The sequence below is a fragment of the Kwoniella botswanensis genome, chromosome 1, assembly GCF_036426115.1.
Source record: "Kwoniella botswanensis chromosome 1, complete sequence".
Classification (NCBI taxonomy): Eukaryota; Fungi; Basidiomycota; class Tremellomycetes; order Tremellales; family Cryptococcaceae; genus Kwoniella; species Kwoniella botswanensis.
Window position 1 is genome coordinate 4360047 of NC_088599.1, and position 27415 is coordinate 4387461.

The 27415-nt window shown below is 43.4% G+C and overlaps 8 protein-coding genes across 8 annotated transcripts; 3 read left to right on the forward strand and 5 right to left on the reverse strand.

Moving 5' to 3' along the window:
* Positions 1-30: 30 nt before the first annotated feature.
* On the reverse strand, positions 31-1225 carry L199_001654 (uncharacterized protein; the record flags this gene model as incomplete). The annotated part of the gene is made up of 6 exons (XM_064887407.1): positions 31-136; positions 213-351; positions 457-608; positions 692-914; positions 1009-1137; positions 1207-1225. The coding sequence occupies 6 exons, from the start codon at positions 1223-1225 to the stop codon at positions 31-33; spliced, it is 768 nt and encodes a 255-aa protein (XP_064743479.1).
* A 622-nt stretch (positions 1226-1847) lies between these two features.
* Positions 1848-2782, reverse strand: L199_001655 (uncharacterized protein; the record flags this gene model as incomplete). Its single annotated transcript, XM_064887408.1, has 3 exons — positions 1848-1900; positions 2180-2461; positions 2584-2782. The coding sequence occupies 3 exons, from the start codon at positions 2780-2782 to the stop codon at positions 1848-1850; spliced, it is 534 nt and encodes a 177-aa protein (XP_064743480.1).
* An 847-nt stretch (positions 2783-3629) lies between these two features.
* L199_001656 (uncharacterized protein) lies at positions 3630-5603 on the forward strand (the record flags this gene model as incomplete). Its single annotated transcript, XM_064887409.1, has 11 exons — positions 3630-3696; positions 3756-3836; positions 3914-4069; positions 4196-4268; positions 4340-4436; positions 4527-4683; positions 4756-4899; positions 4975-5148; positions 5208-5296; positions 5366-5509; positions 5571-5603. The coding sequence occupies 11 exons, from the start codon at positions 3630-3632 to the stop codon at positions 5601-5603; spliced, it is 1215 nt and encodes a 404-aa protein (XP_064743481.1).
* Positions 5604-6316: 713 nt separating this feature from the next.
* L199_001657 (uncharacterized protein) lies at positions 6317-8476 on the forward strand (the record flags this gene model as incomplete). The annotated part of the gene is made up of 11 exons (XM_064887410.1): positions 6317-6383; positions 6456-6536; positions 6614-6769; positions 6859-6931; positions 7036-7132; positions 7207-7363; positions 7459-7602; positions 7675-7848; positions 7929-8017; positions 8175-8318; positions 8441-8476. 11 exons carry the CDS (start codon positions 6317-6319, stop codon positions 8474-8476), a joined length of 1218 nt encoding a protein of 405 aa, XP_064743482.1.
* Positions 8477-8849: 373 nt separating this feature from the next.
* On the reverse strand, positions 8850-12483 carry L199_001658 (uncharacterized protein; the record flags this gene model as incomplete). The annotated part of the gene is made up of 10 exons (XM_064887411.1): positions 8850-9140; positions 9215-9499; positions 9577-9852; positions 9933-10026; positions 10082-10197; positions 10265-11055; positions 11127-11198; positions 11255-12087; positions 12152-12284; positions 12378-12483. The coding sequence occupies 10 exons, from the start codon at positions 12481-12483 to the stop codon at positions 8850-8852; spliced, it is 2997 nt and encodes a 998-aa protein (XP_064743483.1).
* A 444-nt stretch (positions 12484-12927) lies between these two features.
* L199_001659 (uncharacterized protein) lies at positions 12928-15294 on the reverse strand (the record flags this gene model as incomplete). The annotated part of the gene is made up of 13 exons (XM_064887412.1): positions 12928-13139; positions 13233-13348; positions 13420-13601; positions 13677-13781; positions 13879-13992; positions 14057-14077; positions 14144-14201; positions 14296-14459; positions 14555-14629; positions 14746-14844; positions 14924-14931; positions 15107-15183; positions 15248-15294. The coding sequence occupies 13 exons, from the start codon at positions 15292-15294 to the stop codon at positions 12928-12930; spliced, it is 1278 nt and encodes a 425-aa protein (XP_064743484.1).
* A 608-nt stretch (positions 15295-15902) lies between these two features.
* On the reverse strand, positions 15903-19814 carry L199_001660 (uncharacterized protein; the record flags this gene model as incomplete). Its single annotated transcript, XM_064887413.1, has 18 exons — positions 15903-15984; positions 16090-16145; positions 16248-16301; positions 16392-16502; positions 16584-16659; positions 16771-16892; positions 16990-17092; positions 17161-17196; positions 17250-17272; positions 17352-17484; positions 17705-17957; positions 18117-18380; positions 18491-18741; positions 18872-19182; positions 19289-19382; positions 19456-19541; positions 19601-19695; positions 19763-19814. The coding sequence occupies 18 exons, from the start codon at positions 19812-19814 to the stop codon at positions 15903-15905; spliced, it is 2202 nt and encodes a 733-aa protein (XP_064743485.1).
* A 496-nt stretch (positions 19815-20310) lies between these two features.
* L199_001661 (uncharacterized protein) lies at positions 20311-25549 on the forward strand (the record flags this gene model as incomplete). Its single annotated transcript, XM_064887414.1, has 13 exons — positions 20311-21211; positions 21279-21467; positions 21538-21698; positions 21765-21864; positions 21927-22138; positions 22194-22268; positions 22329-22514; positions 22585-22815; positions 22901-23011; positions 23078-23185; positions 23260-23388; positions 23476-25077; positions 25145-25549. The coding sequence occupies 13 exons, from the start codon at positions 20311-20313 to the stop codon at positions 25547-25549; spliced, it is 4410 nt and encodes a 1469-aa protein (XP_064743486.1).
* Positions 25550-27415: the final 1866 nt, after the last annotated feature.

Sequence of the window (27415 nt, forward strand, 5' to 3'; positions counted from 1 at the left end):
TGTACTATGATCGGAACTATCGCTGTGATCTCAATCCTCTAAGACAATGACAGTACCATATTCATCCTTTAGCTCCTTCAGATCTTCGTTCAACGTTCCTACCCAGTACGGATCGCCCATCTGTAATGTGTCGACTCTGTCGTTGTCGATAGAACAAACACAGAGCATCAGAACAAAAGTCGTCTTGGGGATCGTGGTTGACTTGTACTTACGTTGTAGAATTGACATCAGATCCTTCACCATCAACATTAGTCACTACTCTATATTTGATCGCTTCTGCTGCGTCATCATGTTGATCAACATCGTCTCCTCCGGTTGATAGAATGACGATCTTCTTCTTGAGATTTTGCACTGGACAATGAACCAAACGCAGATCAGATTAATATCGATTTCCGAATCCCCTTTCACTCCTCTAATGAAATGGAATCAATGTAAGTGAAGTTTGAGGCGACTCACGATAATCCTTATCAGACAGGTCAGTCAATTTCTTAGTGTTTTTGCCCGTTAACCACTTCAAGATATTTTCAGGATCACCTTGCTCAATCGATAGATCATTTTCACCATTTGTGATTGTCTTAACCAAAGCATATTCCATCCCAAGCCACCACCTATCGTTCGCAATAAGATGATGTATGATTGTATGAGTGTTTAAATCCTTATAATGAATGAGTGATCATTTGATTCAACTTACCAATTAGCCTGAACGTAGTCAACGTCAAAAGCATCTTTGACCTCATCAGTTGAAACTTCCACATCTTTTTCTTCTCCATTATCGAATATGGTAAAAGTCGCTTTATCCGTTAGGGCTTGTTCACCCGATGGCTTAATGTGATCTTTGGCCCATTTAGAATCGGAATCCAGTATAAGAGAGAGAAGTGATACTTTTATACCTGAATCGTTGTCATATGAAGGATCTAAAAGAATTAAACCAGAAAAAGAAAAAGGATTAACCTGATCCAGATTGGTGCAGTACTCATTAAGGTATTACGGGAGGAGAGGTAGACTTACCTTTAATGAAATCATCTTTGGATGGAGCGTCAGCATTCCAAAGTTGGACTGCACTACCTCCTCGACGAGTATGTGAATAGGGGACAACCGCTCCCAGAGCAAGTTGTACCATACCGAGGAAGACGAAACCTGCACAAATCGAAGATATCATTCAACTCATCACAGACTTAGATCGTGAATGTTCTATAGACGACTTACTGTAAGTCAATGCTAACATCTTCTTTAAGCTTATATGACAGTATGTAGTCGATAGATTGGTTCTTATTTGTTTATGTTCGTTAGTGTTCGTCTCCTGAGGAGCGGTAATTTTGGTTACAATACTCAGTATTGATTGACCAAAGATACGTTATCTAGTATATTAACAAAATACAATGAGGAGGTAACAAAAAAGAGTCAGTCATGTTCATCTACTTGATATATCTATACCTACCGTCCAAACGATCAGTCTTTGTTCATCCTTTCATTGATAGTCAAAAAGGATCGCTGAGTACACCATAGCTTTGTTGTAGTTTGAAAGATCTGACACTCCAACAGTTGAAAGGTATGAGCAAGGGTGGGGATTAATTGATGTGAGTGTGTCAATAATATGGTGTCACAGAATGATCAGCAAATCACAAACATTGGTTGAACCGAGACGAGGATGGCATTTCAGCGTGGAGGTGAAATTGACTGATTGTACCAAGAACAATTTGTCGAACTTCCTCTCGATATTCAGCATAACGAGATCAGAAGGGAGGTTGAGATGATGCGATCCAATCAGGAGAGAATATGCATTACAATGGATTCCGAGATCTAATTAGATCTCAGAACGTAAGGATGTACCTATCGACAGGTGTTATCTATTTGGTGTGGTGGATTCTAAGCTTGCCGGGGACGTGGACGTAGTTGTTGGCTGAGAGTGAGACGAGGATGTTAGCGACCAGTTCACGCGCATTTTACGAGGTAACCAATTATCCATTGATGCAGCTACACTCCGGTACCAGTCTGGGCTCGATCAACCTCGGCCACCGTGCGTCCAAGTGACGAAGCTCCAGGATCCACCACCAGATCTCCCAGCACTCTACCTAACAAATCTCTTTCTAATCTGGTCCGTTCGTCATCCATCGCACTTCCTCCTATCACACATCCAGTATTCTCCGCTCCAAAACACACACAACTACACATCACTCACCATAGTTCTTAGGAGGCACCACGACCTTCTTCGGCTCGTCAATCTTATATGGCCAACCTTGTTTCTCCGCATATCTAACAGCAGCTTCCTTTGATGGGAAAGCCAACGACGTTCCTTGCATGTAATCTGCTGATGCTGCCCAACCCATCAGGGGGTTCTCCCATCTACCGGCACCTTGTAACACGTCCCAATCCAACAACCATCTTTTTGTTTTTCCCTTGGCGGACTGCATGGTCGATTTGGTGGGCCGATAGATTCGCACGGAACGATATTGCATCTCGGCTATAGTTCACAAATGAGATAATAGTGTTGAGGTGAAAGTAAACGATGGGTGATGAGGAATAGTCAGAAATGAGGTCAGCTACCAGGATCTTATTGGTTAATATATGAGATATATAACATACTGGGAGCTCCTGATACGGTTTCTACCTGGGGTAAACCTGCAAAATCGAACTCTGCAGCTGCATTCTGACCTGGCTGAGCGGTTGGGACGGGTGTGGTGAAAGCGTCAGGTTTGTTGAATACCGCACGGGAAGTATGTATCGATCTGATCGCAGCGAATGGTCGGGCTGATTGTTGGAGTAACGAGCGTGATAATGACATGGTGTATGATTCCAGCTATTTTTTGTGGTAATTCTGTATGCAGATCAAAATATCAATGATGACCATCTGTAATGGAAATGACGATGAGATAGGTAGAGAGCGATTGGAGGAGACACAAAAGACAACAGGAACACAGAAGTGCCACACTCTTCGGAAGTTCGGTCAAAACGAATCATCCATGTAAAATGGGAGGCACATATGAATATACAACGGTTCCTCTCGATCATCTAGGAGCATGAGAGAGGCTCGAGGTCGAAGGTAGTTGTGGTGATCACTGTCATTGTTGTGTCCTCTGCCATGAGTATGCAAGCATCCAAAAGCGGGTTGAATCTGGTTGCATCTCATCTGAGATGCTTTGATCACGAAACTGTTACTAACCTTTTCGGATAGATAAATTTGCGGATTCACAGACGCTGACGTGATCCATGCCATGATCATCAAACTCGCGACCGTCATCGATCAAAGCATGGCTCTTGGTTCATCCCGTGACGATGTTATCTCGCCGCATGAAGCTGAAGACCACGTCGACCTTCCGTCCCATCGCGCCTTCCTTCCCCTATATGCCCATTTTCTCCTCCACTGCATCATACATTGTGCGCGAGAAGATACCTGCATTGCATCTCCAACGTTCCTCCCTCCACATCCCTCCACCTCTTCACCTCCACCCCCACCTTTCCAATTCCTCTCTCTTATCTACCTAGTCCTTCAGACTGAGATATAGGCGATAAGCTATGCTTGAGCAGGTATATTTATAATAACGCCTCATTATGGCATCGTTCTGACGTTTCCCTCTAACAACAGCTACTATCATTTATCATTATCGAACTCGCAAGAGCAAAACAAAACGATGGTACGCACCCAACTTTTAGCATCTGCAAAAGACTATACCCCCTCTTCCGGGGAAGGAAGAAAAGGTAAGCTAGGACTCGTCCGAGATCCCAAGCTGATCGATGATACCTCGTTGTTTCGGTAGATTTCCCAGGTATATTCCCACCTGCCCACGAACCACCTACTGAGTTGGGTACATATCGCCTCCTATCTCCAAATGCAGGAGGTAAGTGATTCGAGTCGCACCAAGGTGGCAATAAGAGAGGCAGTCAACTAACGATTGTATTACCTTTCGTGATTCAGTTCGAGTATCGCCTCTGTGTCTTGGTGCGATGTCACTAGGAGATCAATGGCAAGGGTTCATGGGTAGTTCATTGAACTACGAAGAGTCCGCCAAGTTTTTGGATTATTATTATGAGGCGGGAGGAAATTTCGTTGATACTGCTAATTTCTATCAAGGTAGGTTGCTTATCTCGGCTCACGTACTCTCTCAGTTCCTGATTGTTCCATCATGGACTTCTACTGTAAAGGTGATACTGTAGCTGATACCTTCGCTCCAATTCCGGTACTGCTTCAATTCGATAGATGAGCAATCCGAGATGATTGTTGGTGAATGGATGGAATCCAGAGGTATAAGAGATGAGATGGTTATTGCTACGTCAGTCATCATAACAATCCAATCCTACCGAAAAATCCGCTTTATCGCTGATACCCTCATCTTGTTCATAGCAAATATACAACCTACAACCTCGATCGTAAGGAAGGTAGATTCAAGGGTATCGGAGCGAACTACGTCGGTAATGCTAAAAAATCCCTCCATCTAAACGTAAGTTTGCACAACCTAACAACCGAGCAATACGATAGGTTCTTCGACTTACATTGGACTGGTACTGAATGTTTCGTCTTTATGATGTAGGTTGAAGATTCATTGAAGAAGCTTCGTACCACCTACATCGATATCTTATACGTACATTGGTGGGATTACACCACCTCAATCCCAGAGGTGATGCAATCCCTCAATGATCTAGTGAGAGAAAGGAAAGTTTTGTACCTTGGTATCTCCGATTGTCCAGGTCAGTCGATCTTCCGTACTAGAATGTGTCACCCCACATAGGAGATTATACTGATTATTCACTATACAACAGCATGGATCGTCTCCGAAGCGAACTGTTACGCTCGTCAACATGGTCTCGCTCAATTCGTAGTCTATCAAGGATCTTGGAACCTCTGTAAAAGAGATATGGAAAGGGATATTATTCCAATGTGTCGTGCCAACGGAATGAGTATCGGTAAGTTGGCCTCATCTTCCACATAAACCAGATCGAATTTTTCTAATTCTATGTCGTGTATCGTACTGTACTTAGCACCCTATGCTGTACTTGGTCAAGGACGATTCAAGACTCCCGAAGAGAATGAGAAACGTCGCAAAGAAGGTAAATTCAGAGCCGGTATGGAGCCGTCAGAAAATGAGATTAGAATTTCCAAGGCATTACAAGAGGTTGCTGAGGAGATTGGGGGCGATACCAGATTGACTAGTGGTGCGTTTACTATCTTTTTTCTTAGTGAAAAGTTCAAAGTGACTGAAGTCCTGCAACAGTTGCTCTGGCATGGGCAAGACAAACTATGGCTTATTGTTATCCGATTGTGGGGGGTACGAGTATCGATTATCTGAAATCCAACATTGATGTGAGAACATCTTGGTGCCCTTTTCTCTCACACAAGCATTCTTAGACTGAGCTGTGTTTGGTTTATTAGGCTCTCAAAATTCAGCTCAGTCCCGAACAGATGAACAAGCTCAATAATGCCGCTCCGTTCGATTGGGGATTCCCATACACCGGCTTCGGCAGGGATCCGCACTACTTACCTGGTGGTGTTCCCAATAATGCATTACTCAACACTGTAAGTTGATGATATCTGATCTATTATCTAGTGCTAATCTTTCATTCACATGTATGTATAGGCCGCTCACCTCAAGTTTGTTGAGTATCCATAATGAAGATGCTTTAATGAGATAACGATGATACCGAGAGTCAGCCTGGTGGCTTTTTGACATTTGACATCCGTTGTTGTAGATCATTCCGAAAAATGTATCAGAGATGTTTTTGAATCATGAGCAATGCCCATATATGTGTTACAGGAGACGCAAAGGACCGCATCATGGACAAATTGATTAAAGCTCTGTTGTCATACGAAGATTTTTCTCGCTGACAGAGATCTTATCTGCATTGGTGACTCGAGATCGCCCAAGCTTTCCCTGCGAATATCGTTCACAGACCATCGCTCGCTCGCAAAGCATAGCGGCATCCCAGCATATATGCTGATCATCAGTTCAGATTGCGCTACACACTCATTGTATCTGAGAGCTCCTATGTGTGTACTCGTGCTGTTCTGTGGCATACTTTTCTTCAGAACCAGTCAGTATACAGACTCCTTGGGACCCTCCACATTCCTCCTCCACATCCTCCACTTTGCCCTCCACTCTTCACGGCCAATGACGATGACGATAACGATAACGACGAGAAACGTACATACAAAAGTACTCGTAGAGATGACGGAGTATGCATAAGCTTGTAGAAGTACTACGTGGGCAGCGGAGAACGTTATATAAATGTATATATACGACTGAACTGTCGCGTCTCCTCTCATCTTTCCACTTGATCAAATATTGTGCGACTCACACTTCAACACTAAAGCAAACGTATCAATATGCCTCAAATACCATTCACTATCTCCTCTAAGGACTACACGCCTTCATCAAGTGATGAGAGGAAAGGTGAGTCGTCCTCTTGCCCTCTTAATTGAACAATCGATAATCGGCAGAAGATTAATGTAATCTGTATTGTAGACTTCCTGGGGATCTTCCCACCTGCTCCTGAACCAAAGACGGAATTGGGTCGATACAGGTTGTTAGCCCCTACTGCCGGTGGCTAGTCTACCATATATCATACCTAAGATCTACGCCAACTGATCAAACACTAACTCACCGTTGCGTTTCATGTTTAGTCCGGGTATCACCCCTATGTCTCGGGGCAATGTCCATAGGAGATCAATGGAAGGGATTCATGGGTGGTGGATTAGATTATAACAAATCTGAAGAGTTCTTGGACTATTTCTACAAGGCTGGAGGTAATTTCATTGATACTTCCAACAACTATCAAGGTGAGTCTTGAACGATATTGTTACCATTTTACACGGTATATAGATATTCGTCGCAAGGTGAGCTGAAAGAAGTGTTGTTATCTGAATAGACGAGCAATCTGAGATTATCATTGGTGAATGGATGGAGAAAAGAGGTATTAGGGATGAGATCGTGTTAGCTACGTGAGCCATGTCAATCTGGTTTTTTTCCCAAACATCTCTCATCTCTTATCTCGAACAGGGAATGTGCAGAATTACCGACCTGTTTTTTCTTGTGCATTTACCAGTAAATACACTACTTTCCCATTGGATCGTAAAGAAGGTAGATTCCAAGGTATTGGAGCCAACTATGTTGGTAATGCTAAGAAGAATTTACGATTGACTGTCAGTACCTTCACAACCTCTCATCACCATAGAGCTATGAGCATTGATTTGGATTCAATCTGGCAATCTATCAGGTCGATTCTTCGTTGAAGAAGCTTCGAACGTCATACATCGATATCCTCTACGTACACTGGTGGGATTACTCGACCTCTATCCCTGAACTCATGCAATCATTGAACGACTTGATCAAATCAGGCAAAGTCTTGTATCTCGGTGTATCTGATACTCCTGGTAAGTCCCTCCTCAACATCGACCTGCTACCTCAACATCGACCTGCTACCCCAAGAACAGAAGCTAAACAAAGGGATACTGTATCTCTAAATTAGCCTGGGTGGTATCTCAAGCGAACGAGTATGCGAGAAATCATGGATTATCTCAGTTCGTCGTTTATCAAGGAGCGTGGAGTTTGGCTCAAAGGGATTTAGAAAGAGATATTATTCCTATGGCCAGAGCGAATGGAATGAGCATTGGTGAGTACAACAAGGCATCTCCCTTAAAAACAGGGAGGTAGCATAGTCGACTGAAGCATCATTGATTTCTAGCCCCTTGGAACGCTCTTGGAGGAGGTAAATTTAAGACTCCCCAGGAGATCGAAGAGCGAAAGAAAGCCGGTACCCTTCGAGCAGGCATGGAACCTACTCCTGACCAAGTCAAGGCTGCCGAGGCGCTGAAGGAGGTAGCAGATGAATTGGGAAGTGACGTCAAATTGCCTAACGGTAAGTATATCTGAAATGCAAGCTGAACTTGGCTTCTGGCTGGTGGCTGCTACTGATCTTCCTTGATCTGTATCTTATAGTCGCTCTCGCATGGGTCAGACATGTAGTAACAGATTGTTATCCAATCATTGGGGGAACTAGTATCGAAAATTTGAAATCCAACATTGAAGTTAGTCTCGACTCTTTACTTTCGGTTCCAATCCATTTCTTATTGAATTCACAGTCCAACTTTGTTGTCCTCTCCTGTACGATATCTGACATTGTATGATAATCATTATCAATAATCATCATCGACTCACCACATTTATTGTTCAATTTCCATTTAGGCACTCAAAATCCAATTGACACCGGAACAAGTCAATAAACTGACCAATGCGGTTCCATTCGATATTGGCTTCCCATATAACATGTTCGGTACAGATCCTCACTATCTACCAGGAGGTAAATCGAATAACGCTCTGATCAATACTGTGAGTATGACCGACCATCATGATCCCGAAGATTCATCGAGTATCCTCCAGAGCACACGCTTCCCCTTTGATACATAGGCAGTATACTGATTTCAGAATATGTCATTCTATCTGAACACTAGGCCGCTCCTCTTAAATACAATAGCACGATCGCGTAAAGCACTGCTAAATGCGAAAACGGGGATCTAACTGGTTGCAGACTGTGAAATGCAGGTTAGAAGTTTTCATATGATGAAAGGACAAGAAATAAAAACAGAAAATTTCAAATTGTAAATAGTCGATAGTAAACCATGTTTCGGAATCAGAAGAATAGAAAGTATGAAGTAAGGCTCAATCGCACATGGGTCTCATATGAGAACCGAAGAAAATGATATCGTTGTCAAGATAGCACATCATATGATTCAGTATATTTCAGAAAATACAATAGCAAGTTGCATATTCAAACGCCTATACCAAATGACACTAAAAAGCAATATTCAATATAAATACTATATCCAATGAAATACCAATCGATCAATTCGATAGAATCGATTAATCAGCCAACCTCCTGATTGTCCTCCTCTCTTTCTCTCCTACAACCTTCAGAACACCTTCATCCACCAGACCTCTGACCACTTCCGCGAATGCAGAATGATCTATCGGAACAGTTGATTGGTTTTCTAAACCTTTGATGGCCGTAGACCATTTCAATCCCGTCCTACTACCTGATGAATCGACAAGGTTCAAAAGTTCTTTCTTCATATCCGATCGAGCCCTTCGGGTTGAGGATCCCGCACCAAGTGTCAAGAGATCAAGATCGATTTGACCTGTTAATGGATCGGTCTATTGCATCACCAGTCGTTGATTAGTATTTGATGCCCTTTCAAGAACATGGGTGTAAGAAAAGATCCACTCACTGCACTCTCCCTTAAAGCAGATTTAATCAATCTAACAGCTTCCACCACATCACTCAGATCCACACTCTCGCTAAACCTCATCCTGGCATGTGCCTCGGAAAGTCGAATCATACTTTCGAGTTGTCTTGTAGTGGCTGTGATTCTCTTCTCTTGTGTACGCGAGTCTACTCCTGCCTTTCGCATCTCCACGTATGCTTGAACCAGCGCTGTCGAGGCATCTTCGGACAAGACGGGATGTACTTTGGCTCGAGCATAGGTGATGTATGCTGTGAGAGTATCAAGAGGCTACATTGCAATACACATCAACACATCAACAGGTCATTCACCAAATCATCGTCAGCCCTCTTGATCTGATCACTCACAATGATATCTTCACCAGCCGTTTCAGGTCTATCCTCCAAATACAGTCCTACCAAATGCTTTGCCAATCTCCTATCGTTCAGTTCATCCACTCTATCCAAAACAAGATACAGTAGATCAAATCTCGAAATGAGAGTAGGTGGAAGGTCGATATTAGCTGGAATAGGTAATTTAGGGTCGTATCGCGAGTTGATTGGGTTAGCGGCTGCGAGAATGGAAGTTCGAGCGTTTAGAGTGGTGATGATTCCCGCTTTGGCTATAGAGACGGTTTGTTGTTCCTAAGTTACGCAGAAGAGAGCAGGATGAGCTGATCGTTTTTTGAAGTTTCAATGAAGAAAAGACAGGAACTGCAGCTCACCATAACTTCATGTAAAACACTTCGAGTAGCATCTGACATTTTATCGAATTCATCGATACAACATACACCACCGTCGGAAAGTACCAAAGCTCCACTATAAATCGCGGTCAGCTCTGACAACTGCCTTGAGTGGTTATGTGCTAGCTTACCTTTCCAAGACCAGCTGCTTGGAATCAGGATCTCGGGTCACATACGCGGTCAGACCGACCGCTGAAGAACCTTTACCCGAAGTGTATACACCTCTAGGAGCGATCTTATGGACGTACTACATATTCAAACGTGACAAAAATCAGCTTGCTGCGGTCGTCATGGTCCATGAAGCTGATACTTACCTGTAAAATTTGAGATTTACTCGTACCGGGATCACCGACCATAAGCACATTGATATCACCTCTGTATCTCGGTCCACCCCCTCCACCACCTCTGGCGATAGATTTGTTCGTACCGCCGAACAATTGAAGTAAAATTCCTTTCTTGACATCTTCCAATTCGTAAATTGAAGGTGCCATGGATCTAGCTAAGATCTCATATATCTCTGGATTATTCGATAACTCAATTAACCTCTGCTCCATTTCCGCTGAAGCGGTGAATGTAGGTTCATCTTCTTCAGCGTTGTTATCTTGATCCATTATATCTTTATCTTGCCTGGATAAAATCTCATCCTCATCATCTTCTCCGCCAACTCCTACTCCAGGTGGTTTACCTTCCCCACTTCTTGTAGAGGGATCATAACCCATTCTACCAGTGTTGGTCCTCTTGATATGTACGACATCGAGATAGGTCTTAAAGAGCGATTTGATACTTCTCTGTCGGGGGTTGACTCTAACTGGTATAGATCGGAAGATACCAGTAATGATCACTCGATCACCAGGTTTGACCAAGTCGACCAGCTCATCATACGCACATAATGAGACAGTGTGAGGTGTCTGTCCATCGGGAACTGCATCGGGAGTTTCTTGAAGTCGAATGACTTGCTTGTCGGTGAATTCGGATCGATTGTGTATGAGTGACATGGTTCCCTTCAGACTACACACATCTCGAGGACATCGTTCGGGTTCGTTGATTTTACCTCGGTCGATGTCGGCTTGAACGGTATGTTGGCAGACCATGCAGCGGAAGAAGGCTAATTGGTCGGGTGGAGATATCAGCTGAGTGCATGGTATGCTAGAGATACGTGCGATCTAGCTGACTTACCAGTAGTCATGTCAGGGATGACGGGAGTAGCTCTAATAACGAGACCTTTGACAGAAACCAATTTATCGGTATCTGCGATCAAATAGCTCAGCTTAGAAACACGAGATACTGAATGAATTATTACTCACCCCCAGGATTCAGATCTCTCATATTCACAGCCCTCTCACCTCCAAACGGTCTAACCTTGAAAACCTTACTCTGAATCGTGTTAGACTCATCGGTGAGTAAATCCAAAGCCAACTTCTCTATCAAACCTTCCGAATACTTCTGTCTAGCTTGATCCAAGCTCTCTTCGGATAACTCAATCATCGTATCTCTAAGTACTTGATCCATGATGGGTACCACCTCCTGAGGGTAATTCATCAATTGATGATACAACTTTTTCGTTGGTGGATAACTCAACAAGTTGATTGAATCCAAATTCAAATTCGTTTCTCCAGTCATTTGCATTCTCTTGAGGTAATTTTCATATAAGACCACTTCGGCTTTGGCGGTCGGTAAGTTATCGTATAAGGGTATAGAGGGTGGGATTATACCACCTGATTCAGCGATGGTCTTGTTTAAGTTGGAGTTGTACAATGCTCGATATTTAGGTTTGAAGCCTCTTAAGAAATCTCTGAAGAGATTCATAGACTCCTGGAGAGAGATGGTAGTTCCCCAGATGTACTTGACCATACCACCTTCACCATTTGCGTCTTCCCCTCCAAAGGCATTATCTTGAGAGGGAGCGACGGCAGATAAAGTAGGAGCGGAGGAACCGTGTAACCTACTGGATGCTCGGGGAGTAGTAGGATCCCCATTGTCGCCGTCGATATCGATATCTGTGTTACCGGAGGGAGATGATCCTCGGACGATCAGAGGTGTATTTTGGACGGTACGACGAGCAAGAGAGGGGGAGGAGAGTGGGAAAGAAGAGTGGATATCACCTCGACGTTGTCTACGAGGTGTCGAGCCGCCAGAACTGTACGGAATACATAGAAAGGATCAGTTGGTCGCTCGTCATATCATAGTGATACTTTACTCACGCAGGGAAGAATAGCGGGGTTTCACCCCTAATCCTCCTAAGACCATCTGAACTTGGAATGACATTCCCACTCCTACCAGCTGCGGGTCTAGGCGAAGAAGTAGGGAAATGAAGAGGTGAGGATGAGCCAGGGGCTGTAAGATGAATAGGGCATAATCAGTAAGAGTGTCACTGAATCAATCTCGGCCAGCCCGTTCAGCAGATCAAGTGATGGAATGGAAACTCACGAGCATTCCCAGCGTTTCTGAGCTGTGATGCTCTCGGTGTCCCATCCACAGAGGAAGAAGGGAAGTTGAGCGGGGAGGACGATCTGGGTGGATTGGGGGTTGACATGGTGGCTCTGGTAGCGGAGTCTTGATCTCGCTCAGAGTAGAAGCAGTATGCTGAGCTAGGTTTAAATGAGCTATATGAGAGAGGATATAGGATATAGGATGGTGAGAGATGGATGAATAGACGAGTGAGTATATGAGGGAATAAGGGAAATGTTCTCGTCCAAAACGCGTAAAATGCAACGGGGAGATACGAGACAGATGGCGCGACGCGTTGACCCCCGTTTCAAGTGTGTTATTGCCACATCATGCATTTTATCATCAACACATCATGCATCCTTTATCATCAATCCTCCCACGAAATCGAGCAAAGCATCCTATGCATATGCATATATATATATTCTGTCTGTACCTTTCTATCTCGTTCCTTAGCTAGATATATAATTACAAGTCCGTTCCTTCTCTCTTTGTTTTTTCCCTCATCATTTCAATCGATTATCATCTCTATTCACATGTATCGTCTATCATCTAAACCTTGAAGTGACGACTTGGCTTGTAATTCACCTTTGACAGCTTTACTCAAGCTCTCAGCGAAATACTTGATGTTGTGCTCGTTCAGTCCGGCCATGGAGATTCGTCCATCTTTAGTCATGTAGATATGAGCGTGATCGGCGAGAGCCTGTACTTGCTCAGGTGAGATACCGGTGAAGGAGAACATTCCTGCAGAGGTACAAAAAAAATCAGAGGCCAATTAGCTTGAGAGAATACTGCCAGAAGCAGCTCCTTAGACTGATATAGAGAGACGTTACTCACCAATCTGCGATTTAATATGACCCCATTCTCCGGGAGTTTTCAATTCGATCAAAAGATCATACAATTTGTCTCTCATAGAGATGATTCGATCGGCCATCTTCTTCACTTCGGTGAGCCTAATGCAGCAAAATCAGCATCTGTACCTTCACTCTGTTGTGCAATACGATATCAGATACAATGTACTCACCATTGCTCGTACAGCTCAGGTGTACCCAAGATAGTAGCTACCAACTGAGCACCGTGAACAGGTGGAGAAGAGTACAAGGGTCTAATTACTCTTTTCACTTGTGATAACACTCGCTCTTTCTCTTCGGTAGATGATACGATGATAGAGAAGGTCCCGGCTCTTTCAGCATACAAACCGAGGTTCTACATTGTGAATAGAAAGTGATCAGCTTTTATTCCACTTCCATCCATAAGTTTGGAAAGGACGAGCCGACATACCTTAGCGAAAGATTGACAAAGGATAATCTGATGTCCTTGTTCAACAAAGTATCGGACGGCAAACGCATCTCTGATGATATCTCCAGAGGCGAATCCTTGGTAGGCCTAGTATCGAATGAATCAGTGATACTTCTTACGACGTAAGGCATATATGAAATCGGGACAAGTTGCCCAAAAGGTCATGTCAAAGATGGTGACTCACCATGTCAAACAAAGCCAAATGCTTCTTAGCTTTGATAAGCTCGCTCAGTTCCTTCCATTGTTCTTGAGTAGGATCAATACCAGTGGGGTTCTGAGCACAGGCATGGAGCAGTATCTAACACATGACACCCATCAATGTCAGCCACAGCAATGATACCAAAAAGTAATGGTTAGCTTACGATCGATCCTGATTCGGCGTTCTATGACCGACAACAAATCGTCAGCTAAGATCAATCAGACACATGGTAGAGACCACAGCAGCTCACCTTGATATCCTCTTTCATACCGTTGAAATCGAGACCGACAGTCTTCTTGTCAAAGTACCTAAATGATAGTATAAATGTTAGTACAGCATTATCGTTTGACATGGTTCCCATAAAATTGCATGATCAAAATGAAATCTGATCCGTTTACTCACCTGTATCTTTGTACCTTTAATCCAACTCCCTCAGCTAAAGGCACATGATTTCCCCAAGTAGGATCAGGGAGGTATAAGACTTTGGGCCCGTTGTAGAATTGCGATAGGAACCCAGTAGCGATTCTCAAAGCACCTGTACCGGAAATAGATTGAGCTACGGCGATCTGCGAAAGTCAGAAAGGATAAAAGTTAGCAACGTACCAGAGGAAGAAAGGGATAGATGTATATATCTGAAGAGACATTGAAAAACAATACTCACTCGTCCCTCTTGGAGTGGTTTGGATTCTTTACCATAAGCCAACTCGGAAGCCAAAGTGATGAAATCGTTAGCGCCCTATGGTCAGCCCCAACAAAGTCAGCTCGGTTCACGCGTACGAAGGAATCATCAATGTATTTATGGAAATAATCAGATAATATCAGATGGGATGAAGATGATCTAAGCATACTCACAGTAATAGGTAAATATTCTTTGTCCAATTTCTTTTGATGCAGAATATCTTCAGCTTTTAATACTGATTCCAATACGTAGGGTTTGCCATTCTCGTCTCGCTACATTTGTTCACGGTCATATCAATCAGCTGATATGATTCATATGAAAATTACCACAGGATGAATGTACTGTACTCACGTAAGCACCTATTTCGGAGTGGTTGTAGTGTGAAAGGAAGGTGGACAAGAAGGCGTATTGAGGTTATGACAAAGCGAAGAATGATGAATACCGGTAACAGCAGTTGAATAGGAATAACAAACAGCTGATCAGCATCATCCTCTCTAAGTGAGCGATGGATCTGGGGATTAGAAAGCGACATACCGACACCGAGGTTGACTTTATTGGGATTAGTATCCCTCTTGAAAGCGTCGGTCACACCCAAGATTGGATCGGGCGGACTACCAAGTCATATCGACAGGTCAGCTCAATTGTTCACCATCATGGAAACAAATCATAGCTCACCCTTGAGGTACAGCTGACCAGAAGTTTGTAAAGTGAGTACCTATCATATGGTCTGATTAGCTCATCATCATCATTATAAGAGAGAGGATGTCAATGATATCCGATCAATCTCGTTGGTTAATGTACTCCACTCACTCATTGCTATGTATATCGTACTTTGTATGGTAATAGGATAATATGATAATGATGATGAGGAGAAGAAGAAGAAACGAACTGGGGACGGAGAGTGGATATGATACCCTTCCTTGTCTTTGACTGTCTCAACAACGGAGTTATACTCACAAGGTGAATTCGAAAATGAAACCAATCGATTCGAAAACAACTCATCTCCCATCATGCACAATCATCGCTTATCCCCGGATGCGGGGCAATTCGCTTCGTTACGTAAGTATACTGAATCACCCGGTGGATTCCGATTGCACCTGTAGCAGCAGCACCGGTTTACCGGACCACACGGAGATGAAGCCATTGAAACAGTTATGCATCCTTCATGATGAGCTTATAATCAATCTAAAAGCAGAGAAGAAAGGAGAGATTCAAGCTCAGACCCAAGACGGAAAAGACATAAAACCATTAAAACACTGATATATCCTTCAATCTTCTATATTGTACCAGTAAACCCAACGAGCCATACCCATACATGGACTTCAGACTTTTAAGTATCTTTAGTAGGTAATTCTCGAATTTCCTCTTCTACTATATCTTCTTCCAGAGATTTATCAAGATATTCACCATTCCTACATCAACGTATAACCAGAATTGTCAGTACCATCCCGTATTTTGTTTCTTGGTGGGCTATACTGTAACGGGATTAGAAAGTGTACAAGAAGATAAATACTCACTTGATACCTAAGCAGATCTTCTCTACAACTTCCGCAGCATAATCAAAGTCGTTCAACTAACACATGAAACGATATCAGTATACAAGGTCTGTATCTCGAGAGACTGATGATCGTCTATCCTGTAGACATAATGGTAGAAAAGGGGAAACTGAACTCACATCATTCCATACCTGTGCAGAGAATCTAGCCCACCATTTCCCACCATGTCTGAACTATATGTCCAGAATAGAAGTCAGTACAAGCACAATCCCCTCTTATCCAAGCTGTTGTTCGTTGGTATGATAATGGGCGGGTGAACTCACAGCGGCCACAAAAGTATTACCTTCAAAGCATTTATCCTCAAAATATCGCAACTGCTTGAATTGATCTTCCAAATCTTTCGGATCGGGTATATGAGGTAATCTGACATTTACCTATTATATATCCCATATCCCAAATCAAAACCAGCTTCGATATACCTCTTGCAGTCTATTTAGCTAAGAAAATGAACTTACCATCGCAGCTGTCAATTCTCCTTTGGGAGTATCCATCACTTCCGTACCCCATATCTTTCGGAGTCTCTTACCTCCCCTGCAAAAGGAAGAACAGTTAGCCGATCGATTCTCACTGTTCATACCACATCTTTCCTTGAGGCGCCGATTCGTACCAGTACATAAATGAGATCCGGAAGGCTTTACTCACTGCACAGCAAGGGTATGACAATACTGCATGATCCTCTTCTCCCCACCAATCGATCTACGGAACTCGATCGCATCGTTCACAGAGAAGAAGGGTGTCCAGTCGGTCGTACCGGTCCATTGGAACTATGATATTCGGCAATCAGTCAACTCAGTTCTTCCACTTTCTTTTCGTACTGGATCATCCGTTAAGTGTCTAATTTGCTATCAAAAACACACTCACCTGTTCAACGAACTGCCATGGTCTGTCAATACCCTTGGTAGGGTATCTGGTAGACTCATACCCAGCAGAAGTAGGGAAAGTCGATCGTATGAGGTATTGATTTCTGCATATCCAGTTACATACGATCAGCTTTATTAGAATTGGAAGCACTATATCCCATTTTAGACTTACCTTATAGGAACGTAAAGCACTGCACTTCCACGATGACTAGGATCCCATATCAGCTAGCTCCAGGCGTTACCAGTAATTGAGCAGCTCACCTGTGAAGCCATTTGTGACAATTCTACCAACAATCGACCAGTGCTTATATCAGCTCTTGCAATTCGAGAATCGAATATGAATGGTGAGCACTTTCAACTCACAGATACCCAGAAATCACAATCTGATTTCTTAACGTCCACCTCAATTTGTCCAATAGCATGAGCAGCATCTACTACACTCATCGCGCCGTACTTCTTACACAGTCTAACGATATCTTCCCAAGGGTAGATGACACTATGTTCACAATAAAGAAGTCAGCTTCAAACAGGGAAGAGAGATCGATTTACGGTGATTGGGAAGGCGACAATACAAATCACCACAATGCAGACTAGAGAAAGATCGAAGGATAGAAAAGTAAGAAGGACAGAACAGTATGATGACCCAAGAGATGTCATCTAGTATAGAACAAGAAAGATTGACAGGATATGAGAGAATGATAGGTAGCAGTACTCACCCAGGATTACTAGCAATAGCATCAACGACCACCGCCCTAACTCTTTCATCCGCATTCACCCCAGTAGGTTTACTCAACCCCGTATAATTCGGTTTAGCAAGTTGGTTATATTTACTCAATACTTTTTCGGATTGTTCAATAATCTCTTTATGAGAACAGGGGAGAACATCATCGATGATTTCGAGGCGGATTTGAGGGTTTTTGTCACATAGGCATTTCACCATTTGGCCAACTGCTCCGTAAGTTGACGAGTCTGGCCGTACATTGAACAATGAGCGTAAAATCATCATTGGAATATTCAGGATAATGAATGGATGTGATGACCCAATCGATTGTTCATCGATGAAACACACGATCTGACCTGAAGAATAGAGCCAAGTAACAGAGGATCGCACTTTGGAAGATCACTCACAGATAACGATAATATCCCCTTCTTCCCAATTAAGATTCATCAAAACAGTATTGACTCCATGCGTAGTATTTGGAACAATCACAACTTCCTCGGTCCTAGCGCCAATCAATTCCGATACCTGTTCTCTAACCTTGTTTAAAATGGGTAACCAAGTTCTTCTCATGAATCGATCGGGGTTGGATTCGATTTGATCCGACAATTTACGCATTTTGTCAATTACGATTTTTGGTGGGGAGCCGTAAGAACCATGATTGAGATTTACATCTGACAGAACATCGCACACTTACCATCAGCTTCTGGTCCCATCCCTCACATTTCCTTCGTATAGCCTCGCCAAAGGTTACTGGATTATATCGGTGCACTTTATGACTCACAATCATCTGCAAATCCCCAGTATTTCCTCATGCCCCTACCGAAATCCGGGAACCCTTCAGCGGTCCTACCCAATAATTTGCATTCTTCTCCATCAGTAGTCAAGTCATCCGTTCCAACAGCTGACGAACTTCTCTCGTCGCCTGTGGAGCCAGGTTCGTCCTTGATAGCTTGTTGTCTCTCAACATCTGTGAAGTAGTCATCGGGGAGGTCTCTCCAGGAAGATTCTTTGGCTTTCATGTAATCTTCGAAACTAATTCACAAGTCAGATAAGCATCATTGAAATGATCAGCAACGACGGTGTGATATCCAGCTTTCGGCGTATAATGACAAGTTGTGGAGGATGATGTGTACATCCAGAAGAAAATCGAGTTATCACCCACCTCCAGATCCTGGGTTCCAGCTTGTCCAGATCCTCAGCCCAGATATATGTCCAAGCTTCAGTCATACCCACATCCACACCACCTTCCTTCTCTTTCCCCTCTACGCTGCCTTCCACCTGTTTTAGGTATTCCGCTTTTGCCTTTCCGTCAGATTCTTTCGTCCCGTTTGATCGAAGTGTATTTACGGTCTTCTCAGCTTCTAGGTTGTTGAGAGATACTCTCGAAGTAGGGTCGGATATTGCTTGGGCGAGTGAGGATATGGCGGTAGGTGGACTCAGAGCTTGCACTGGGAGCTTGTCTCTGAGGTATTCCTGAGTACAACGAATACCATCATAACATATAAATGAAAATTTCCTTCTTTTGGGATGGAGGTTTAGGATTATGAGACGAGATTATGAAGATGTGAAGAAGACTTACAATACCTTCGTAGATATCTAATAGGTTGACATCCTTGTACGTCAATCCTTTTACCAATGTACCTCTTACATTCACTTCTTCAGAGGTCAACACACTGTGGAACAACAGTCAACAGTCAACTATCCATATCACCTATCGGACGACTTGGATTGATATGACCGACTTACTCTCCTCTCGAAGCTAGGATATTCGTCTTTTCTCTATCGATTATAGCAGGGTATGATTCGCCTTTGACACAATGTCGAGTGTAATTCTTAGGGGGAACACTCAAGTCAACGTTAAAGTCAAGGTAGAATCAGCTGTAAAACTTACGGGTAAGAGGGCATCTTGAAACGTCAAATCATCACATTTATGTCCTAGGACCCTTGTAAGTACAGCTGGTACACAAAGAGTTCCATAGAAGAAGACTAAGCAAGGTAGGTGATCAGTATTTCGGCTTCATTCCTGGGCCAGGGATCGTAGGGGATCACTCACAATCGTATCGCTGTTCCTTGGATTCAACGATGTTATCAGACTTGACTGCCATCTTGTTGTGTTGAGACGAGCCAGATAGGATGAAGAACAGTCAGGCTGATTGAATCGAGTGCATTATTGTTAGATATAATCTCTAGTAGTCATCTTCCATCATCTCTTTATCTCTTAGCTCGAGTCAACAATAACACTTTGAAATCCAAGATCCAAGATATGATCCGGTTAGAAGCCGAGTTACCCCACGGGGGATTCTCAGAAAACTGCGATGATCTCAAATTTGTGGTAGAATCCTGGAGAAACTACAGTCAACTGATTTGGACGCGTTTTGATGATGTTTTGACTTTTTGCCATATCAATCACCAGCATCATCATGAGAGTCCAGTGAATCATCGACATCCACTGGATCCACATCTATGACAACATCAGCTACATCTACTGCCTGCTACCTTACTTTACTCTTTCTTATACATACCACTCATACATCTTGTAACAGCTATAATACCAACCCGTCTTGATACCACATCCACATCTTGGCCACCCCTCCACTCCCGATGTCAGACGATGATTTCGGTGATGATTCATTCCTCGTCGACGACTCATTCCTACGTGAGGTAGATCACATCACAGCCTCAGCATCAACTTCGGAACAGAGCAAACCCAGAACCTTGAACAATGGACTCACCAGATCAGTATCCCTCTCGAATCCTCGTCAAGCGGCGGCTCTTTCAACATCAAAGGGTTGGACAGGTATTCAAAGAAGTACTTCCGGACCTACCTCAAAGCCGTTACACAAAGTCAACAGTACACCTATCATACCTTCCAGCTTGAATCAGAATCTCTCCCCAGGCAAATCGACTGCACCGTTGAAAAGGAAGCTACCGATTCAACCTTCTTCAGACGATTATGATATCATACCTCTCGAACCTGAATCCTTAGCTGCGTTGGATTCTCTTACCGCTCATCGTCCACAACCTCAACCCCAATCATCAGCATCTACATCTCATTCCCGAACAAGCGTAACTTCTGCACCTGCCCTACCTTCTTCTAGGGTTGGTCTTGGTCGTATGAACGGTACGACCAACAACAACCCTACGAGCTTTGGTCGGACGAACAGTAATCCTTCTGGTTCTGGTCGTGCCAACACCATTAGTCATGGCAACAGCTCAACTTCATTTGGACGAACGAATAGTAATGGGTTCTTGCAGACGCATTTGAATTTCAGAAGAGAAAAGCAAGGAACCAAAGGGAAAGTATGGGATAGGACAGAGTTCGCAGAAACTGGCAGGAGGATCAGTACTGAGAAAGGCAAAAATAAGACCAACAACCACAAAGGCAAGGGAAAGAGGAAATCAAGAGATTGGGAAGATGACGAGGATGACGAAGGAGATTTGGAGGATGAGGATGATTGGAGTAGTGCTTTGGCTCCGTTACCAAAATCTTTGGTAGATATGAGTGAGTAATTGTTGATCAATGAATTGTCACTTGGTGGAACTGAGTTGAGGCTGGATCAATGACATAGACGCTTCATACGAACCACAGCGGCATCTACCCAATTCAGCCACCATCGGTACCTACATCTATCCCACTAATCGTTCGAAGAGAGAATATCAGTATGAAATTATCAGAGCATGTTTTAGAGATAATTGTCTTGTCGCTTTACCAACAGGTTTAGGTAAAACTTTCGTAGCTGGTGTTGTCATGTTGAACTGTAAGTACATTACCGTCCGATCATGACTCCCATCATATTCAAGTGAGGGCTAATAAGAATATATTGTTAGTCTATCGATGGTTCCCAACTGGAAAGATTGTGTTTCTTGCACCTACCAAACCATTAGTCAATCAGCAGATCGAAGCTTGTCAATTGTCCTGTGGGATACCAAGTCAAGATGCAGCTGTGATGACGGGCTCGAGTGTTAGTCAGAAAGAAAGGGCTCGATTGGTAGGTCAGCTGTCAAATACAGGAATACTCCCGAGCATGTGATCAACCAGCTGACTTGTGTTTTAGTGGGAAGATAGAAGAGTGTTCTACTGTACACCTCAGACGCTAGATAATGACTTGAAGAAAGGCTCGGTAGATCCGAGAGATATTGTGTTAGCCGTATTCGGTGAGTCAACTTTAGGTACACAATGTACGTGTAGTGAGCTAACAATTGAATTGAGTTTATAGATGAAGCGCACAAAGCCTCTGGAGGATATGCATACACCACCATCTTAGCTTATATAACAGCCCATCATCCCTATTTCCGAGTCTTGGCTCTCACGGCTACACCTGGAGCAGATGTACCCAGAGTTCAATCGGTAGTTGACGCGTTGCATATCTCAAGAATAGAGATTAGAGAAGCTGAAGCGCCTGAAATTAGAAAGTATATGAACGAAAAGGTTAGTTCATCGATTCTCGTGGAATCTGATAGCTAACTGTTTAATCACCACGCAGAGAACGGAGAAGCATGTTGTACCTATGGGAGATGTGATAGAAAATTTTAGAGATCGGTGGGCAGCATTGATGAGAGTGAGTTGGCTAAGATAATAGCTCTCCACCATTCTGACTGATATCTTATGAATTGCATAGCCCAATGTAGCCAAATTGGTAGACAAAGATATCCTCACGGAGAGAGATTTAGATTGTAAACGATTGCGACCTTTTCGACTGACCGCCAAACGTATGGAAATTGGTAGGGACAGAAATTCGGGCCTGAAATGGGCTTTTGGAAGTTTGTCAGCTTTGGAAAAGATGGCAAGAGCGATGGGTCATCTTGTAAGCTTTATTCTATCTTACGTATTCCCATGACAATAGCGCAGTGACTAATAATTTTGGGATGGGACAGCTCGAATTTTCACTAGGAATGTTTCATACTACCCTCGTTGAGATCGCAGGAGGAACCGATGCCGCTGGGAAGAAAAGTAATAACAGAGGGTCGGCAAATTCAATAAGGAACAATACCGAATTTCAGAAGTTACTTCGAGATGTCGAGGTGGAGATGAACATGATCAGGATTGGAAAAGATGGCAGGACAAAAGCTGATAAACATCCAAAGATGCAGAAGACGTTGGAGCTGGTAAGTATATCCTGTCTCGATTCCTGGTTGGAAGTTCAATAACAGAATAGGAGTCGACAAGCTGATGTTCTGCGCTCTCATATAGCTTCTAGCCCATTTCACCCAAGCCGAGGAAGAAGAGAAAACTCTCGGTCAGAAAAACGATACGAGAGCTATGGTGTTTTGTTCTTTCAGGGAATGTGTATTGGATATCGTTGTGAGTTTGAATCGACTGCAGTCTTGCTCTGTAGATATGACTGACATTCCTTTGGACTACCCATAGGATATGCTCAATCAACATTCGGGTCTACTCAGAGCAACGAAATTTGTCGGTCAGTCTCAAGGCAAACAAGAGGAAGACAAAGGATTCAATCAGAAGGAGCAGAAAAAGGTAAGCCATTATTGAAAATTGTCTTCCATGCATAAATGAATGTATGCTAAGCGGATCAACTTCTGGAAATTTAGACGATCAACGAGTTCAAGGACGGAAAGTATAATATCCTTGTCTCCACTTCCATCGGTGAAGAAGGTTTGGATATCGGCGAAGTGGACTTTGTAGTCATTTATGATATGCCAAAACAGAGTATAAAGCTGGTGAGTGACAGCGCTCTGGATATGAGATTTGTATCCACAACACAGCACATGTCTACGTGAAACTGACTGGTTTTATCGTCTGTACAGCTGCAACGAATTGGAAGAACCGGCCGAAAACGAGACGGTAAAGTACACGTACTCATGTCGGAGAACAGGGAAGATACAAATTGGGAGACCGCTCAGCAAACTCATCGAGATATCCAAGAAGAGATCTTACATTCGAGGAATCTAGAACTTTTCGAAGATGTAGAACCTCTGTTACCTGATGGGAAATTTCCTGAGTGTATCGAACAAGAAATGGAGATTGATCCTTGGGATCCTGACGATAAGAAATTTCAAAAAACTTTAGCTGAAGCCGAAAGATTGGTCAGAAGAGAAAAGGCCAAAAGAGATAAAGCTCTTTCGAGTGAAAGCAAGGCTGCCAAGGGTCAGGGGAAGGGAAAGGGGAGGGGACATGAAGTACCCGATGGTGCCGAGGGATTTAAGAGTGTAGCGGATCTACTTAGAGATGCGGGTAAACTATCTTCTGTCAAGAAGACAAAGGGCAGACAGGTTGAATATGATTCAGAGGGAGAGGAGGACGAAGAGGATACTTCGACGAAGAAAAGGCAAAACCCCAAGAAGAGAGGCAGACCCTCACCAGTTCAATCGGAGTCTGAAAACAGCGAGGAACAAGATCTTGATTCGCTGTTCGCTCAGACCGGATCTAAGAAGGTAAGCTTAGGATGCAAACCAAAAAAGAAGGTCACGAAACGATCTAGGAAAGCTGCTGAGGAGGAAAGCAATAAATTCATATCTTCCATCAAGAATAAGGGTGCTTCTTTAGCGGATATCGACCTCAATGCTGATTCCGCCGCGGAGTCAGCATCCGAATCCGAGATTATACCGAAGACGCATAGTCAATTGTCCAAGTCGAAATCGATCAAAAGGAAGAAAGAGGAGAAAGAAGAAATCGATAGAAGGGCTGAACAAGCTGAAAAAGATAAATCCGCTTTGGATTTCTTTAATACAGTTGGACCGATTAGGAGGGGTATGACTAGATCGCCTACACTGACTAGCCCCACTCCACCTTCCTCGCCTCCCCCTCAACCACAACCTCATAACCCGATATCGCCCGTGAATCACGTACTGTCTTCTCCGGAAGTTACCAAGCACCCTGTGTTAGGAGGTCAGAAACTCACACCTCGTACAGCAGCAGCGGTCGGGTTCAGTCAAATTGCTCCCGTAGATTTGTGGGACGCTGACCTTGATATGGACCTAGATGAAGACTTGATCTCACCGGTACTTCGTAAGACACCCCAAAGTGGAAGTATGTTACCTCCGCCGCTCCCATCGACCGTATCAAAGCATACCAGCTCGCCTCTATATATCAATTACAATGGGGTAGGAGGTTCAAGTACGCCTCTCCCGCTCACACAGCCAGTCAGGAGACTAGGATTGGGTAGACCAAGACCAAAAACCAATAATGTCGTGTTATCGTCAGGATCAAAAGATTCGCCAATTGCCAAGGCGGCTGTAGGGAGAAGGATGATTCAAAGTAGCGAGCCTGATTCACCGGTCGTAAGTGGACGGCAGGTCGTGTTGGAAAGCAGTTCGCCGGTGGTTGAACGTCGAAGGGAAAGAAGGGCAAGGGATACTGGAAGGGACAAGAAGAAGAAGAAGAACAATAAAGGTCCAATTGGAGATTATGTGAGTGTCTGATCAGTCTAGATGGCAATTGTCAAGAATAAACATGCTGATGGTGACATTATCATAGATGGATATGGACGCCGTTCTCTCGGGCTCTGATTCAGGCGACAGTTCTGAACATTCCGATTCGTCCGTCGCTTCATCGTCAGATTTGAAGTTCGCCGGTAACTTCCAACCTACTCAGGCACCAAGGGGATACAACCAACAGGCCATCTACCTCGCTGGACTAGGTACCCAAGCTAGAGGACATGGATTGAATTTCAAAAGGGATCTTGGAGATGCGAACAAAGATTTCTTGGCGAAAGCTAGAAAAGCAGTGTATATCACTGATGATGAGGATGACGAGGAGGAAGGCTTGAGATTACGTGGAAGTCGAGGAACAACAAGAGGAAGAAGAGAGCAGGCAAGTAGTGAGAATGAATATGAGCTAGGAAGTTTCGTGGTTGATGATGATGGTGATGAAGAATTATAACTTATAATTTCACGATTTATGATTTTTCCTGTTTTCCTGTTGTCAAATACAATTTTTAAGAATGTTTATGATTTTATGATTGGTATACCTTGCTGTATCATATCCTTCTTGGCTTTTTTTTTGTTGATGATAAGTCACCAAACTCTTAGATTTTGTTGTATGTAGCTGGGCTTGTTGTGGAATGTTATATGTATATTCTCAGATTTATGCTATGTATCTGTGAAATGGCACCTGTTCTTGACGATTCTACTTTCGAGATGCTGTAAACACCCAACCAAGTCAAGTCGTTGAGCTGGAATGGATATATTGTAACTCCTATTCTCTCATTGTTAGGTAAGGTCGATAACAGTAGCAGTGAAAAATCTGAAATCTCATTTCGAAAAATTGGATGCCCGCTGAATACTGTCTACTCGATAGTACAAGTGCAGGGACGAACCTATCATCACAATACACGATCTTAGTAGAAGACGGAAGAAGAAGTTCAAAATAAATCGACTTGATGAGACGCAGTTCTGATGTATCTCCGATTTTACCTTACCGGTACCTATACTTACTGTATCTCCTCATGAGATGTATTTCGCTTTTCGGTCATCCCTGGAATGATCACATCGGAATTAACTTGACAGATTCTGATCGAGACCAATCTCCCCAAACGTGTGATTTGTGAGACCTGAAATGTAAACGTTCCTTCGCACAGATTCTGTTGCACCCCTTCTTTCATTAAGAAAGCTACAAACGAGCCTTGTTCGTTTCGGCAAGGAACATCCAGATAGAATGGGATGACGTCGAGGAAAGATCAGTGCGGGTTGTAATGTACTGGACTGTAAAGATGGCTGGAGTGTGCAAGGGAAGGAAGCGTAAGGGGTGATCCATCTGTCACAAATCTTGCGATGATGTGAATGGGGTGGTATTACTGAAGTACCCTGGTGCTTGTCGTACAAGACACGTCGAGATCTTTACTGATCCGTTAACGTATAGAGAGGTCTCGTTAATGCTATGCGAACACTTATAGTGCTTAAAACGTATCGAAATATCCAGAATTCAAGTACTTGTATAGATTGATCATCAAGCGAATTTTATGAAACGCCCACGGGATCCTCACATGTCTGATCAGAGAATTTTCGGAGAATTAGAGTTTTCTGATCATTTTCTCATCATTGCAGGAGGAGGAAAGTACGTATGACATCACCTCACTGTCACGCTCACGCTCATCCTGGTACCTCAGATATCCTGGAGCTAGTCATGGGTGTTGTAACGAGACATCAAGGATGGTATGAAAGAGGGTCGAAGGAATATGCTGAGACGTCCTATGCCTCCGAGTACTCTACGGGTACTGTACTTTACAAGCGAGATGTCATAGTATGGGAATGTATTGTAGATGGAGAGACATAATAGGTACGATTGGTGGTCAAAGGTCACGCCGTCTCGTTACAACACGGGATAAGGGTTGTCGTACATGACCAGTCCCAATACTTGTCATATCTTATCAGGATAAGTTAGACGCAATCGAGACTATCACATGTACGATACAGTACGAATGGGTACGGGTATTCGTAACGCTGTCTTTATCTTCAGAAAATTTCGGAGAGGCTGTTTTTTCACCTTGTCACTCTGTGTTACTGATACCCTAACACTCGCACGTACTACTGTATCCCGAAGATATCAACCCATTAGTATGTAATCTAAGACAGAACGAAAATACATTACTCGTACTGCATAGTGTGCTCGGAAGCAACTGATATTTTACCACTCGGGAGAAGCGGCAGGAGAACGAAAAGCAGATCTACCTACTTCGCCGAGATATACTAGACTACGTGCTGTACTTGGGTCCATTTACGCGGATGAAACCGTACCCAGATATTGCAT